Source organism: Phasianus colchicus, chromosome 5 (genome assembly GCF_987193195.1).
Source record: "Phasianus colchicus chromosome 5, bPhaCol1.hap1.1, whole genome shotgun sequence".
Taxonomy (NCBI): Eukaryota; Metazoa; Chordata; class Aves; order Galliformes; family Phasianidae; genus Phasianus; species Phasianus colchicus.
Window position 1 is genome coordinate 26,721,710 of NC_143440.1, and position 14,275 is coordinate 26,735,984.

The 14,275-nt window shown below is 38.3% G+C and overlaps 1 protein-coding gene across 7 annotated transcripts in view; it reads right to left on the bottom strand.

Moving 5' to 3' along the window:
* Positions 1-300: 300 nt before the first annotated feature.
* The window catches only part of ZNF106 (zinc finger protein 106), a 36,647-nt gene continuing 22,672 nt past the window's right edge, over positions 301-14,275 (bottom strand). For 5 of the 7 annotated variants that reach the window (XM_031593555.2, XM_090141024.1, XM_090141025.1 and 2 more), the window contains 12 exons: positions 13,132-13,909; positions 12,708-12,763; positions 12,105-12,250; positions 11,686-11,820; positions 10,133-10,249; positions 9,487-9,678; positions 8,645-8,707; positions 7,779-7,898; positions 7,288-7,359; positions 6,354-6,425; positions 5,649-5,795; positions 301-4,632 (listed from right to left, as the gene is read on the bottom strand). In XM_031593555.2, the coding sequence (XP_031449415.2) occupies positions 4,576-4,632; positions 5,649-5,795; positions 6,354-6,425; positions 7,288-7,359; positions 7,779-7,898; positions 8,645-8,707; positions 9,487-9,678; positions 10,133-10,249; positions 11,686-11,820; positions 12,105-12,250; positions 12,708-12,763; positions 13,132-13,909 (1,955 nt within the window). In that variant the 3' untranslated portion in view covers positions 301-4,575. Of the gene's footprint in view, positions 4,633-5,648; positions 5,796-6,353; positions 6,426-7,287; positions 7,360-7,778; positions 7,899-8,644; positions 8,708-9,486; positions 9,679-10,132; positions 10,250-11,685; positions 11,821-12,104; positions 12,251-12,707; positions 12,764-13,131; positions 13,910-14,275 lie in introns of those variants that run through there. The other 2 variants (XM_031593557.2, XR_016466881.1) reach the window with 2 other exon arrangements.

The window sequence follows — 14,275 nt, forward strand, 5'->3', positions numbered from 1 at the left end:
GAACCTCCCTTTGCAACAAGACATGAAGGAAGGCTGTCTCAGTGCACTGTCTTGTGGGCCTTGGGTGGATGGTTTCCATCTTCCCTGCTGAACATCTTAGATTCCTGCACCCTGCAAGCAGAAAATTGCAACAGCCCTCTCTGTCAGCACAGGAGCTTGGCCACTGCAGCTTAAAATACACAGCTCCAGGATAGCCTGGCTGACTTCATCCAGCCACAAGGGGAACATCATGTTGTACTGAACTCTGTGACAGAATCTTTCTATTCCAAAGAAGAATCAGACTGACAAACCATAAACAATATAAAGAACTTTTTTTATTTTGTTTTCAGTTTTTGGCTGTGTAAAGTTTCATTATTACACTCACAGTTTCGTACCAGAATGAAAGAGGAAAAGCAAGGTTGATCTGTGCAAATGTTCTACATAGCTTAAGTCATTACTCAACCATGTTGTTTTATTCCACCTTAAAAACTTTTTAATATTTGCAGCAAAATGAAATTTGAGAAGCTGGCAGGTGCATATGACAGAATATATACCTACACAGTTTGCTCTTTACTTTCACCGTTAAATATTTTGCAATTAACAGCTGATACTGTTTCCTTATCCTTCCTCATATATCCTGCAATTTTGGACAACTTAAGACTATGTTTGAATGACAGTACCATAAAAGCCTGAAAACCGAGATTTATCCGGACCTACACTTTAATTAAAAAGAAGGAAAAAAAAATCTTTCCAGCACCACGCTTTTATTTCTGGGAACCTACATTTTATTGTGAGCTTTCAGTCATTGTTTACCATGATTTAGCACAAGTACATGGTTTGTAAGCGTGCAATAAGACCTGCACTACTTCAGCGCAGCACAGAGCTGAACTGCTTGGAAGGTCCACAACCCACACACCTTAATCAAGGCAAGCAGAAGCTGGGGTATGTAGTGCATCTTCATACCAACAGATGCAAGTTTTCCCTCTGGCCCCTTCCAGACAGGGAAGCAAAAGCACTAGGCCATGCAGTGCTGCACTGTCAGTTAGCTGTTATTTTGCCTTTGATTTGAAGGAAAATGGAGCAAATAATACAGACCAGTCTTAGCACTGTTTTTTGGTTCAACACATGTGAACATATAAGACAAAGTTAAGCTCTGTGGCACATTTGAACTTTAAAGTGATTATTTTATGCTACTTGCACTCTTCTTTTTGAGCTTGGGTAGGGCTTAATATAAGCGCACTGCAACACGTTCCCTCACTTTTGAAGAGAATGATATATAACTGGTTTCAGTAAAGCCTCTCCCATTCTCCATATTACAAAAGACTACGTACAATAGCTCTGAGCACTTCACGCCCATTGAGGACTCACAGCTGAATAAGCAGCATCAGTACTGCTAAGAAGAGAACACTGGCTTCCACCCCAAAAGGGACTGCCACGTTCAGTTAGCATTCAGCAAGTCCAGAGCTCATATCTAACATTTGACTAATGAAATAAAACAGCTAACCACAAAAATCAACCCTCACTTCACTCACTCTTCCACACCCATAACTCCTTAGTTGCATAAAAACCAAACCCATAAAAAAAACAGTCTTGAACACAGGCTTCAGATGTGTAGTGCTGCTTCTCACACAAATTACCTCACTCATGTTTTACAGTCTCCTTCCTGAGACTACTTCACTCTGACCAGAGGTATATCACAAGTCAGACCCCCCAGTTGCAAACCTGGAGAGGATCTCATCAATGGCTGCCAATCTAACACACCAATTCACCATTGCTCTTCTGCAACCACATGTGGAGGAAACAAACAGCCATTAATGGAAGCTGCATTCTCCGCAGAAGTCCAAGGAAGTATGTGGAATTTCATATCTGCATGACAGCTTCATAGCAAATCCTGTTAAGATAACCTCATGACGAAGCAGCACAATGTTTCCTCTGAGCCCTTGAGTAATATGTATACACATCTTTTTTACACATACAAAGCAAAATTGATAAGCACTCATGCAGTTCTGCTATTTTCCTGTCTCTTACCCATTTTAAAGATTTTGAAAATGGATCTGTAACAACCTAAGAAGTAGCAAAAGACACCACTGCTAAAGCTGGACTTCAGAAGTCCAAAATTTTGGATCGGACTGTTTTTAAGAAGAAAAGGAAATTTCACTAACTACAAGAAAAGGAAGTCTCCTTTTATACCATCTAGAAAAGATCAACACAATAACTAACCAGGAATGCAAATAAAGTGTAATAACTGTCTTTGTTGCAACATTTAGTAAGAAATATCTCTGCATGTTCCTGAAAACAAAGTCATCAACTGAGAGGATAAGAATCACCAAATATCAAAATCTACTTTCACACATAACATTTAGTGATAGAACCACTCCACATGCTTGTCCTCAGAACACAGAGCTCCACACCATCACTCCAATCATAACTTATGAAGAATAGCTCAAAGTCAACATTGTTTCCTTCCACACTTCTACATCTCCCTCACTGTGGTTCAAAAAAACCTCTTTAATATCAATAATGGTGGAAATAGTTTAAGTCATATGAAGTCCTCTACTTATAAAAAACCACCAAAAAAATCTCAAACACACTCTTGGAGATTCAAGAGCAATAAAGCAGGAAACAATGCATTTCCCCCTCAAAAAAACAACACATAAAACTCTCAAAGCTGCCTTGAGTCTAAGTCACATATTGTTTTTATTTCTTCTGTCTACAAACATCTTAATGAAAACAATAAAAACAAACAACAGCAACAAAAAACCCTCCAAAAAAATCACCCAAAGAACTACAAAAGCATTGGAACCTCAAGAATTCCTATGTTTGAAGTAGGATTCTATTGTATATCGTTCCTATTTTATTCCTGTCTTTCTCAAGAAAAAAAAACATCAATGTCAAGCAAATACAGAGGAATTACACTTGTGCAACAACACAATATTAAAATTGTGCGCTTCAGAGAAGGCCCTGAAGTTTCTTGATTTGATAGCAGATCTGAACATCCATGGGCCTCCTTCAGTCAGTCTTGGCCTAAGTAGATTTTATTGCAGTCAAAGAATGAGGCTATAAAATACATTTGGTCTATAGATAGCATATGAAGTCTTGAATGAATGGTTAAAGAGATGTCCACTGAAAGCAGTACATTCAGTTTGAAAAGCACTGGATATGTTTATAAGTGACCCAGTTTTGACACTGGAATATCTTTATCTTCTGTTACAGTTTCAGGAAACACCTGCTTTTTTTTTTTTTAATTAAGCAGAAGGCTAGTCAAACATGAACAAAAAGGTCCTTGGCATATTAGTTTCACTGTTTAAGAGAGTTCTTTGTCAGATTCATCTTGTTATTTAAAAAGCATCATGAATGCAAAAGTTCAATTTCACTGAACACAGTAAAAAAAAAGAGGTCAAGTCTGCAACCAAAGAGGCAGCAGCAGAGGGACCTGCACAAGTAGAGACACTCTTCCACTTTGCACTGGCTTCCCTGTGTCCATTATGTACATTCTGGAAACAAGATTTTTTTTTCCATTAAACATGCATTTTGTATCCCCAGCTTCTGCTTGAGAATTTTAGACTTAAAAATCATAGAATCATGTTGACTTTTTGTGAACTTAATACAGCAAATTAAGCCAGTTCACAACAGAAACAGAACACTGAAGTAGAAGAATTTAGATCTATAGTGACTTTGAACTTCTATTTGTTTGCTTTGTAATAAAGATACAGGATTGTGGAATTCCAAATCAAATAAGGAATCCAACTCTGGTGATGTATCACAATAATAGTGGTTTCTCAGTTTAACAAAAGCTGATACTGGTTTCTCCCTTCCTGCACGTTAGGACCTGTAAGAGACTAAGATTGAAAGGCATGAGAGCAGAGCTGCTCTGCTGCTGCTTGCATACCTGTCAAAGGACTGCTTTCCTCCAAAGAAAACACCAAAACACCTCGGGAGGTGTAATATTTAGGGTAGTCTGTCACTGTATATATTGTGGTAATTATAGAAATTTTTAGACAAAGATTAAAATATAAATTACAGTTAACATTAAAAACTCATTCCAGTTCTCCCTAAAATACCATTTCTTTTTATGAAGAAAGCCAATATGTATTCTGGATACCAATATGTATTCTGGATACACTGCCAGATTTTTTTTTAATGTTCTGGTTTGCAGATTTTTATTAAAATCAGCAAAAATAGATATAACAAAAACAGGCATATTTTAGTTAGACACTTAACAGGTTTCAAGCTGAGCGTGTAAACACCAGCACCTATTGTCATCTAACTTCTCAACACCCCTCTGCACTTCTCAAACAATCTCAAGAACATACTTCTACATAAAAGAAGGCAGATGAGGGGGGAAATATTCTTATTTGTCAATTAATTGAAAACTTGACTTGAAAACTTGAATCTTACATTTGGGCCACTCCTTAAATGACCAGCCTTATGTCTACAGCATGCAACATAACCTGCAGCTCTGTAGAAAGGTTTTCAGCCCCACTTCCTTTTTGCATTCCAAGTAGTAAAAGCAAGAGAAAAGACTGGAGTAAGAAACTGATGTTATTTGGAATAATCTTGACATGAATTACTTCCCAATGTGGGAGGTGAAAAGCTTCATGAGTCAACCCTGCTGTCGTCCTCAGCATGTCTTTCAATGTGTCCCACAGCATCCTAGAAAAGAAATAAAGAAGTCAGTGAAAAAAAATGACAAAAAACTAACAGATTCTATAAACCTCAGTAAAGGTGACACTGGATAAAATAAATTTTTGGCATAAGCCTTCTTAAAAATACCAAGCTATTATAATTTACATAAAATCTTGTGCACCATATGATTCAAAGAAAACCGAACAAGAGTTCCTTTCTGACAGGAAAGTCATACTAAGTAAATGCACTCTATCCAAAGAAACTGCTTAAACTGAAATTAAGGACTCTACTTCTGTTTTTCAGTTCTAAAAGAAACTTCTTTCTACTGTGTATTATCAAAAGCATTCAACAGGGAGGCATGGTATACTGCCATAGAGTAAAGAATGGATTTTGCATATCAACATAAGTGTCACAACCTTCCTATCCCTCCTCACTCTTTCCTCATGACTTGATCAAGCTAGACTCCAACTCTCAAGCCTTCTTCAGTTTTTATATCTGTGCTGGCATTAATACAGAATGTTACAATTACATGGACTGTTACCAAAACCAGTCTCAGGCAAAAAAGTAAACAGCAACAGAATCCACAGAAATCGCATGTATAGAAAAAAGTTAAATAAAAACTTATTTCAAACTGACATTTGTTCATCTTAAGCAGTAAACCATATAACAAAAAAAATTAACATCTTGAGTATAGTTACCAGAATTTCTTGTGGCACTTCAAGAATTTTACTACTTCCATATAAGACTTTAAACCAAACTATTTTAAATTTATCATATCTCAAATTATACACCAGAGCATATCTCAAATTATACACCAGAGCACTCCTTACCTGTCACAAGCAGAACCCTGTTAGCCTTGTACGGTTTAACTCTATTCAGTTAGGCTCATTAAGAATAGAACAATTTATTAATCTTTAAGAGAAGTCCCATAACTGTGTTGACAACATATACTTTGTATTTAGGTGGGGGGGATTAGCTTTTTTTTTTTTTTTAAGCCTTTCTACTATGCTACCAAATAGAAACATGTTACTTGAATCAAATACCTGCTTGGAACCTTTCCTGGAAGTAAAGAAAGCATCACAGTTCTTCCAACGACATTTTAAGGTCTGAAAATTTGGGTTGGTGTGGTCAGTTAGCAAGTGTTGTTTCAGGTGGTCAACAACTCCAAAGATCAGTGAACATCCATGCCACTGGTAGAAAAAAAAGCATACCCAAAATCACCCAGGGGAAAATAAAAAGTAGTTAATCCCTTTATTCTTGCAACTCAACAATATTCAACCGGGACTGTCCATACATATGCCTCCTCTTACTTTTTAACGTTCTTATTCCATATACCTTCTCAGTGGACACTCTTCATTCAGTTTTAAGTTTGAGATTTTTCCTGCTTCTAGTCATCAATCTAAATCATCAGCAAGAATGGGTTTAGGAAAAAAAGGTCTTGCCTTTACAGAATTTAAGCTTTCCAGAGACAGAGCCATTGTTTTGTTGGTTTGTTTTTTTCCTGTTCTTTTAGCTAATTTCATGTCACTACCTAAGGATCACCCAAAAGAAAACCAGTTCAAAGATACTATCATTGACTTTGCCCCAAAGCATGAGAAATGCAACTAGCAGTATATACTCAAAGTGATTTTTAAAAGATTGAGCTGTAATACCTTAAAGGTCAAGCTACCAAGGTCGAATAGTGACCACCTCTAGAAATCAGTATAAAAACTATAACAAAGAAAGGCCAAAAATGTTTTGCTCATTACCCAGCAACGATAGTTCTGCATCAGATTAAGCCTCACAGCTCTGACACTGCCATCATAACATCCAGTGTAGATCTGTAAAAGAAGTATTTATAAAGAAAAAAGCCAGGAATAGAAAAAATGATATCAAATTTTGAAGAAGGTTTCAGGGTAGAATACATTAGATGTAAGATTCTTGTAGTCATACATTATCTAAAGCAATAATATAGAAAACCATACAAGATGGAGGTTTCATTTATTTCAAGTCCTTCTGCCTATTGGAAATGCATCATGAGATATAACAACTGATCTGCTGTGGGTCACAGACTACAACTTCCTTTTTTTTTTTTTGACTACCACAGAAATGACTGTCCTTTACTCTTCAATAAAGCCACTTATCTGGACGCTTCTTTGATTTCAGAATGCCCGAAATGCATTATTACAGCAGGACTATTCAAGCTTCAGACTGAAAGGACAAAGCTTGGCTGCACTTAGCTCTCCATCTCTCTCATATGAGAAGTAAAGCTTGGGCCATAGGTATTCCAATAAGTAGATCAATTCTGTTTTTACAGATAACTACCATGACCCTTCAACATATTTTACAAGCTGAAAGTTAGCAAATTCCTACATGTCATGCAGATAAGAACTTTTAACGACTATTTTATGCAAGTATTTATCCAGAAGTGTTTCTGAACTCTACCTTGCCTGAAAAAAATAAGTCTGTGCACTTAACACAAGTGCTTATCTTTGTGTAAGTTCTTTCGAAAGTTACCCAGTCAACAATATTACATAAACAGAAAGCTGCTGTAACAACTTGATTTTTTGGCTGACATTTGTGAATACCTCTGCCTTAGCTGGAGAATAAACTCATTTCATTATCTGAGAAAAAATAAAGTTATCTAAATGCTTGTGGAAAATACAGCTTCCTGTTTGATATCAGTGATAAGAGGGAAGTTACCATGCTCTTATGGATGGTCATACACATGATCATATCTGAATGGCCTCCATAAACTTGCAAGCGGTCATGTGACTTGAAAGAAAGAGAAACAGACATTTACTGGCACAATAGTTAACAGGTATTTTTCCACAGACATGCAAGTGACAATGTTTCTAAAAGCAGTTTCCTGGGTAGCAATCAACACCCCACCCAGTGGATTCCAAGTTTTGTAGGCACAATGAAAGCTCTCTATTTTCCATTACTTCTGTGATTCCTTCTGTTGCATTTGATCTTCCAAGAAGATGAAGTCGCTTTCCCACTTCTTTGAGCTGCAATTATCCTTGGATAACTCAAGTTCTTTAAACAATAGTTGAAGTTATACTCTTCTAAAGCTCACTTATTTTGGCTGCGAATTCCAAGTGGGCCAGAGACCAGTAAGCACAAAGATAACTTCCTGAAATCATTTATTAACACATTAGGTAGATTTTATTAATAACCATCTACACTCTTACCTGTAGTTCATAAACACGAACAAATTTATCGAGGCATGCTGTTACCATCACTTTCCCCAGAATGTTCACAACCGTTACGGCGTGGTTATGACCCTTATAGATCCGTACCAGTTCTCCAGTCTGTGCCAAGAACAAGGAGAGGCAAGTAGCTTATTTTTAGTGAAACAAAACTGTTTTAGTTTTAGAGTAGCTAGCTTCAACCCTCACCAATCACAGAACAGATATATTCTTTATTAGACTTCCATTTCCTACAAAAGCACTTATAGATTATGATCAAGAACATTTTCTTTGCTTAAGTTAACAAGGAGCCACAGCAGTCCAATAAAAATGCACATCACTATGAGAAATCTACTTCCCCTCTTTCCATCATTATCCACACATTCCCATCTATCCTGCAATTGGTACTGTGCTTATCAATACTAGTAGTATTTATGTAGCCATAAGGACCATTGAGCAAATTTAGCTAAATACACAGAAATATACTTTTTTCCCCTGTCAATTAACTGAAAGTGCGGTAAGTTTCTTAGTCTCATTCACTGCATGGCTACAAAAACCCTTCCCACATTATCAGTAGCTTTGTAGAAACATTTGCAAAAGCAAGAACCCCTGATAAGAGGGTGTTATATACTATATTAGAGTCAACATATTTAATGGATGTTTCCTGAAGTATTTTACCCCTCTGTATCCCCCCCCCTTAGTTACTGTACTGCATAGTCACATTAAATAAAGAACAGAAACATATGGTTTTCTTTTCTGAAGGTTATTTTTTTCTACCACCAGTCATAATTATTTGCAATATTGACATTGTAGCACAGGTTTTCACTGCCTTAATAGAAGTCATTCCAACTTTAGAGAGAAAGACTTACATGAATATTGTGGGCATGGACAGACTGGTCACTGGAACCACTGAACACCAGATCATTCACAACCTTCCAAAAAAAAAAAAAAGAAAAAGTGTTATTCTACTCACTTTTATATAACGACATGGAAGTGGCCAAATGAAACATTCTGATCAAAGATCAGAACATTCTGATTCATAATCGAAGTTGCACAATAATATTTCCTGTATCTGACAGATAAAAAAATCAACCGAGTACAAAAAAAGCACACAGCACGTTAATTGAGAGCTAGGAAATATATTAAGCTACCCTAATGATCATTTGATACTTCACAACTGACATTAGAAGCCCACCAGGTTAATTCAGCCTGTAGACTATTCTCAGGGCCAACTGAGCTCCAGATCCAGGACCAAGTGAACCAAATACAGAATGCTGATCCCACACACACACACCTAATGCTTCCTGTTACTACTGAATTTGCTGTGTGCTTTTGTTACAGAAGACAGTGCTACCGACAAGTATCAGTCTAGGGCTGATAAGGATGCTTAACAGTTCCACCATGGATCAAGAAGGAACCACAGTACACTGACATGCAAGCTGGACTAGGGCAGAGAGTTCAGAGGGAAAAAAACACTGTGTCAGTGAATCATGTCCAAGACAATGAGGACTGCATACGGAACAGTCATGCCCTATTTATAGATGACTGTGGTTAGAGCAAAGCAGCCAGACAAGCATATACACCAACTCGCAACTTCAGATACTACATTACATCAGGCCAAGCAGTAAAGTAACCATCAAAAGGGATCTGGCAATTCCACTGCACAGTTCTAAGGACCCTTTATCAAAAAACATTTTTGGGAGACACTTGCCTTCATGCAGAGTATAGTTTTGCTGTGACCTTCAAGAGTTCTGAGAAGCAACCCATTCCGCGCATCTCGTACACTGATGGTGCAGTCATAAGAGCCCACTACCAACAGCTTGCGTGCTCCTTCCTGAGCTGTGGCCAAGCAGCTCACTGCTCTAGGGCTGTGGCATTCAAAGGTATCAACTTGCTTGTTGTTCTGTTGGAGTGGAAAAATTGGTATTTAAGATCTAGAACTTTGCTATGACTAACTAGGAGTTAAGTTTCCAAATCAAGGAAGTAACTCCTTAAATTGGGCTTTAAAGCAAGACAAACAGTAATTATTAAGGAAAAGCCCAGTAAATCCCCCTTCAGAGTTAGAAAAAGGAGAGCAAAAAGCATTCATTGAGAAAAACACCTCCAGGTACATACATGTATCAGCTTTCAAAACTCATTAATGAAATGAAATCAAAGCACCAGAGCAGTTAAGAGAAAAGCAACTGGAGGATAGGGGAGAAGGGATAAGATAGATTAAGAAAGGCCAAGAGTGACTATTTATACCAAAATACTTAAGTTATAAATCACGTATTACTCAAGAGAAAGGACTGAAAGAAAAATGAAGTGGAAACTACATTGGAGTAGGCTTTTAAGTGCCAACATTAAAACAAGCTAACCTTTATGCTGAATGTAACCACACTGCCATTTGCAAGGCCTGCATAAAGGATCCGCCATCTGCTGTGTAAACAGAGCACCCGATCTTCCAGTTTAAACCGTTCCATGCATTCTTTGGTCTGGCAATAGAAATAATTTAAAGCTTTTCATCAACTGAAAACAATTCAGGGACAAAAGAAAGTCTGGAGTGAATGATGATTTTCACCTACAGACTACATTTTTTGAACTAGCAGAGCTGGAAAAAGACATCTTAATATCTGGTATTACCCAGCAGTCTGATCCTGTATTTGTTGGTTTTTTTTTTAATCTGCTCATTCCTATCTTTGGGACTTGATGGTACTTAAACAACTAGCTGTAGTATCTATAGCAGTAAAAGCTTTCTTCTAGCCACAACCTCTAACATATATACCAGCTTAGAGTAGCTATATGAAAAACAGCCTGTCACATGCTTGAGTTCAAGGAATACCCTTGAAGTCCTCTACAGGAACACGCCATGAATCATCATCTGAAGTGTCAAAAGCATCTGTCAGTTCACTCTCAAAAGCAGACATTTACCTTCCAGTCCTTAAATCTAAGAGGGCTGCTCTGAAAGTAATGCCTCCTATTTTATCATGTTAGCCCACAACATCAGAGGCATTGGTGGTGTGGCAGTAGAGGCAAACCTACCCAGTATTCCATTACAATTTGTTGCCTTGTGACAGATGGCAGCGGAGGAGCAGTCTGACAATATGGTGCCTGACATGGAAGTGCATATGAAACAGGTGTCACTGATTTCCCACACATGGAGAAAATGGTACCCACAGACATTCATTGATGCTTGCTGAACATTTACGGAGATCAAACAGTGGATGTGAGCACAGTCAGGCTGCAAGTGCTGCATTTCAGCTGTGGCAACAGGAAGGTGAAAGACAAGCCACATTCCAGATGGCCATGCTTAGCTGTCACCTCTACTGGTGCTGGTTTTTATAAGCACAGGATGCAGGCTCTTGTTCATTTCTGGCAAAAATGCACAGCTAATGGTGGTGACTATCCTCAAATAGCGTTTTGTAGCTGAGAATTTGCTCTAACAAACACAATCAGTATTATTGTGCCCTTTGCATCTAACTTCCACTGAAATAATTGGGAGGCATTACTTTTGGAGTGACCAGCATACATGTAGAACAAGACTTCCTACTGTTTATCTTTCAAATTCCAGCTTCAAAAAACCTCAGCCTTCCCTGCCTGCTCTCTCAAAAACTGTTTTGTAAGGAGAATTGCATTTTATATCAGAAATGAAGTTAGAGAAAGTGAATTCAAAATTCAGACAGACAACCATCTCACATATTTGCATTCCCAATAGAGGTCTCATCAGGCTGTTCTGACAAGGACTCCACTGATAAACAAGACAAAAGATCAGCTTGTTTTTTTCACTTTTTCCTTCCTGAAAAACTTCATACCATGAGGTATGAAGTGAGGCTCATGTATAGCTCACTGGGTTTTAAATGGCTTATTTATATTTGCAAAGAAACACCGCATAATAAAGCAGTACACGTTCATCAACACAGAGTTGAAGTACCTTGATATTGTAACAGTTGATAGTGTGATCACTTGAGCCAGTGTAAAGCGCAGCATTCTTCCCATTTGTCTGAGTGACCAGGAGGCAGTTCACTTTTGAAGTATGTCCCTCAAAGACAGCCACACACTTCCTGCTCTAGAAAGCAAAGCATATGGTCCATCACACTAAAGGTCTGCAATACCTCTCAGGATCCGTGCCTGACAAAGTAGGGTGCAACAGTTAATAAAAACATCAGGACCTGCAACAAACGCCTTTTACCCCTCTTACAAGATGAAGGGGAGAGAAGAGAGACTTGAAGAGTAAAAAAAAACCTAAGCACTCAAAGCAGCTACCTCCTTAACTATATAAGGCTTCACAAAAACACAATTGCAACCTTGTGACTGGAATTATTCTTACACCATTGTCGCAACCTTACTTACAACCAGATTGTAGGCACAAACAGTTTTGTCTGCTGAGCAGGTGTACAACAAATTCCCAAAAATCTGAATAGCATTCACCGCAGCCAGGTGTCCTTCAAAGCTCCCTTCTGTAGGTTCTTCATCCTCACCTGGCTCTGAAGACACTTCTGTAGAATAGAGACGCACATTCTTTGATTATGTGAAGAAACACAAACATACTACTGTTTGTTGTTTTTTCCCCCACCAAACAGCAGAACTATTATGTAGGCTCAGCATCTTTATAGATTTCATTGCAGTTCTCAGCTGGAGTCTGTAAATGTCAGAATACAACATAAAAAACCTGAAAGATCTTCATATATCAATAAAATAGCAAGAGGATTGTATTATTGTCTGTCCCACAGCCTCACAGAGACTGTGTAGAAGGACTGTTAATGTGGGATGGGGTAGCAAAGGCTTAAGGCACAAAGCTCTCAGGGATAATGTAGGTGAGCATGCCTCACTTTTTATGCATTGAGTGTACTTTATCCTCATAGCTAAATTCCTCTGGCAGCAGATCAGTCTAGACCTGACTTCAGTTCTTGCAATATATCATATGCAAACTACAAAAACAGCTTAAAAATATACCTGATGAGTTCTTTGATCCTCTTAGTGATGATATAGAAGCCTGTGTCTCAGCCACACTGTAACAGAAATAAAGGTAGCAAGATTGGATTCTGCTTGCTCATTTTCCAATAAGTTACTGGTATAAGCAGTACTTCAGAACACAATACTCAGCACTAAGCAGAAAACTGTCTATAACAGGCCAAGATAGAAAATATTTTCCATGCAGCAGGGCCATGTTCCAATTGTTAGAGAGACTGGCAGATAACAATGCACATTTGTTAGTTGGATTAAAGAAGCAAATTTAATTTACAGCACACAGACAGATGCAATTTTAATTTCCAAACAAAATTAAGGATTACTGACGTAAAACTTTCTGAACAGGAAAAAAACATCTTACGAGCATCATTTAATGCTTTTACTTTTGAGAGATCTACAACAGTCTTACCTTCTTTTCGTATCATCCCTATAACTTGTGCCAATCTCACTGGTAGAGCTCACTTCATCATAACCTGAGCAAGACGCCTCTAAGACTGCTTGGTCCACAGTGCTGCACAACTCTCTCTTTGATGGGCTGTCTGGTTTCTCATCTCCTGACTCTGATGAACCAACATCAACCACTTCACACTGGGGTACTGCGACTTCCACTAGTTCCAAAGAAGCATCACTATCATTCTCATCCTTGTTTCTAGCTGCTTGAATAGCAACACCATCTCCCTGTTTTTGAGGAGTTGATGTTGTAATTTTTTCTCCTTTAGGAACTTTTCCACTCTTGACCTTCCGGGTAGGCTTACAGTCAATTATATCTTGTTCCGTGTCACTGTTTTCTGGCACATGAGCTGCCCTCAGCGTTTTCTTTTTCCTTAACTTTCTTCTCCTTCTGTTTCCCTTTTCTGCTGGGACTAGAGTGTTTGCTGCCTGTTGTTCCGATGGTTCTGCTGACAATCTGGGAGTTTTATCCATTGGCATTTCTAGAAGGACTGAATGATTTGGAAGCAAGGTGCTACACTGATCCAGTAAAAAGCTTTCAGTCACTGTACCATTTGCTTCTCTTTTGCTGAAAGTAGACAGTGAAGGAGAAGGATTCTCCAAAAGTCCAGCCTTCCCCCTATCCACAGCAGGCTTGTGAACTTCTTGACTAGTGTGCTGGAAACAAGCTGTCAGCTCTGATAGGGATATGGTTGCAGAGATAACCGGATACACTGATGTTTTTGGGATGATTTCTTCTGAGGAAAAGAGACTAGTGTTATATTCATTCTCTACAAGATGCAAAGCTTGCTTTCCCTGCAATTTTTTGTTTATAATTAAATGTGCATGTAAAGTACTGTAACACTGTAATGCGATGGAAAGCACAGCAATGACAGTGTAGTAGCAAAGTCCTAGGCTGCAGCAAATGAGGATATGCTCAAATGTGGCAGCCATGGGCACAGAAACTTAGGAAAGAATCTGCTTAACTTAAGAAGGCCTTAGGTATGCAGGAATCTTCAGCAAGATACCCTTGCCACCACTGCCAACCCTTAAATGAGGTCTGGAAAGGGGTGGAAGCCATGATGCAAGCTGCATTGCACACAGCTAAGCTCCACTGGGTTGGC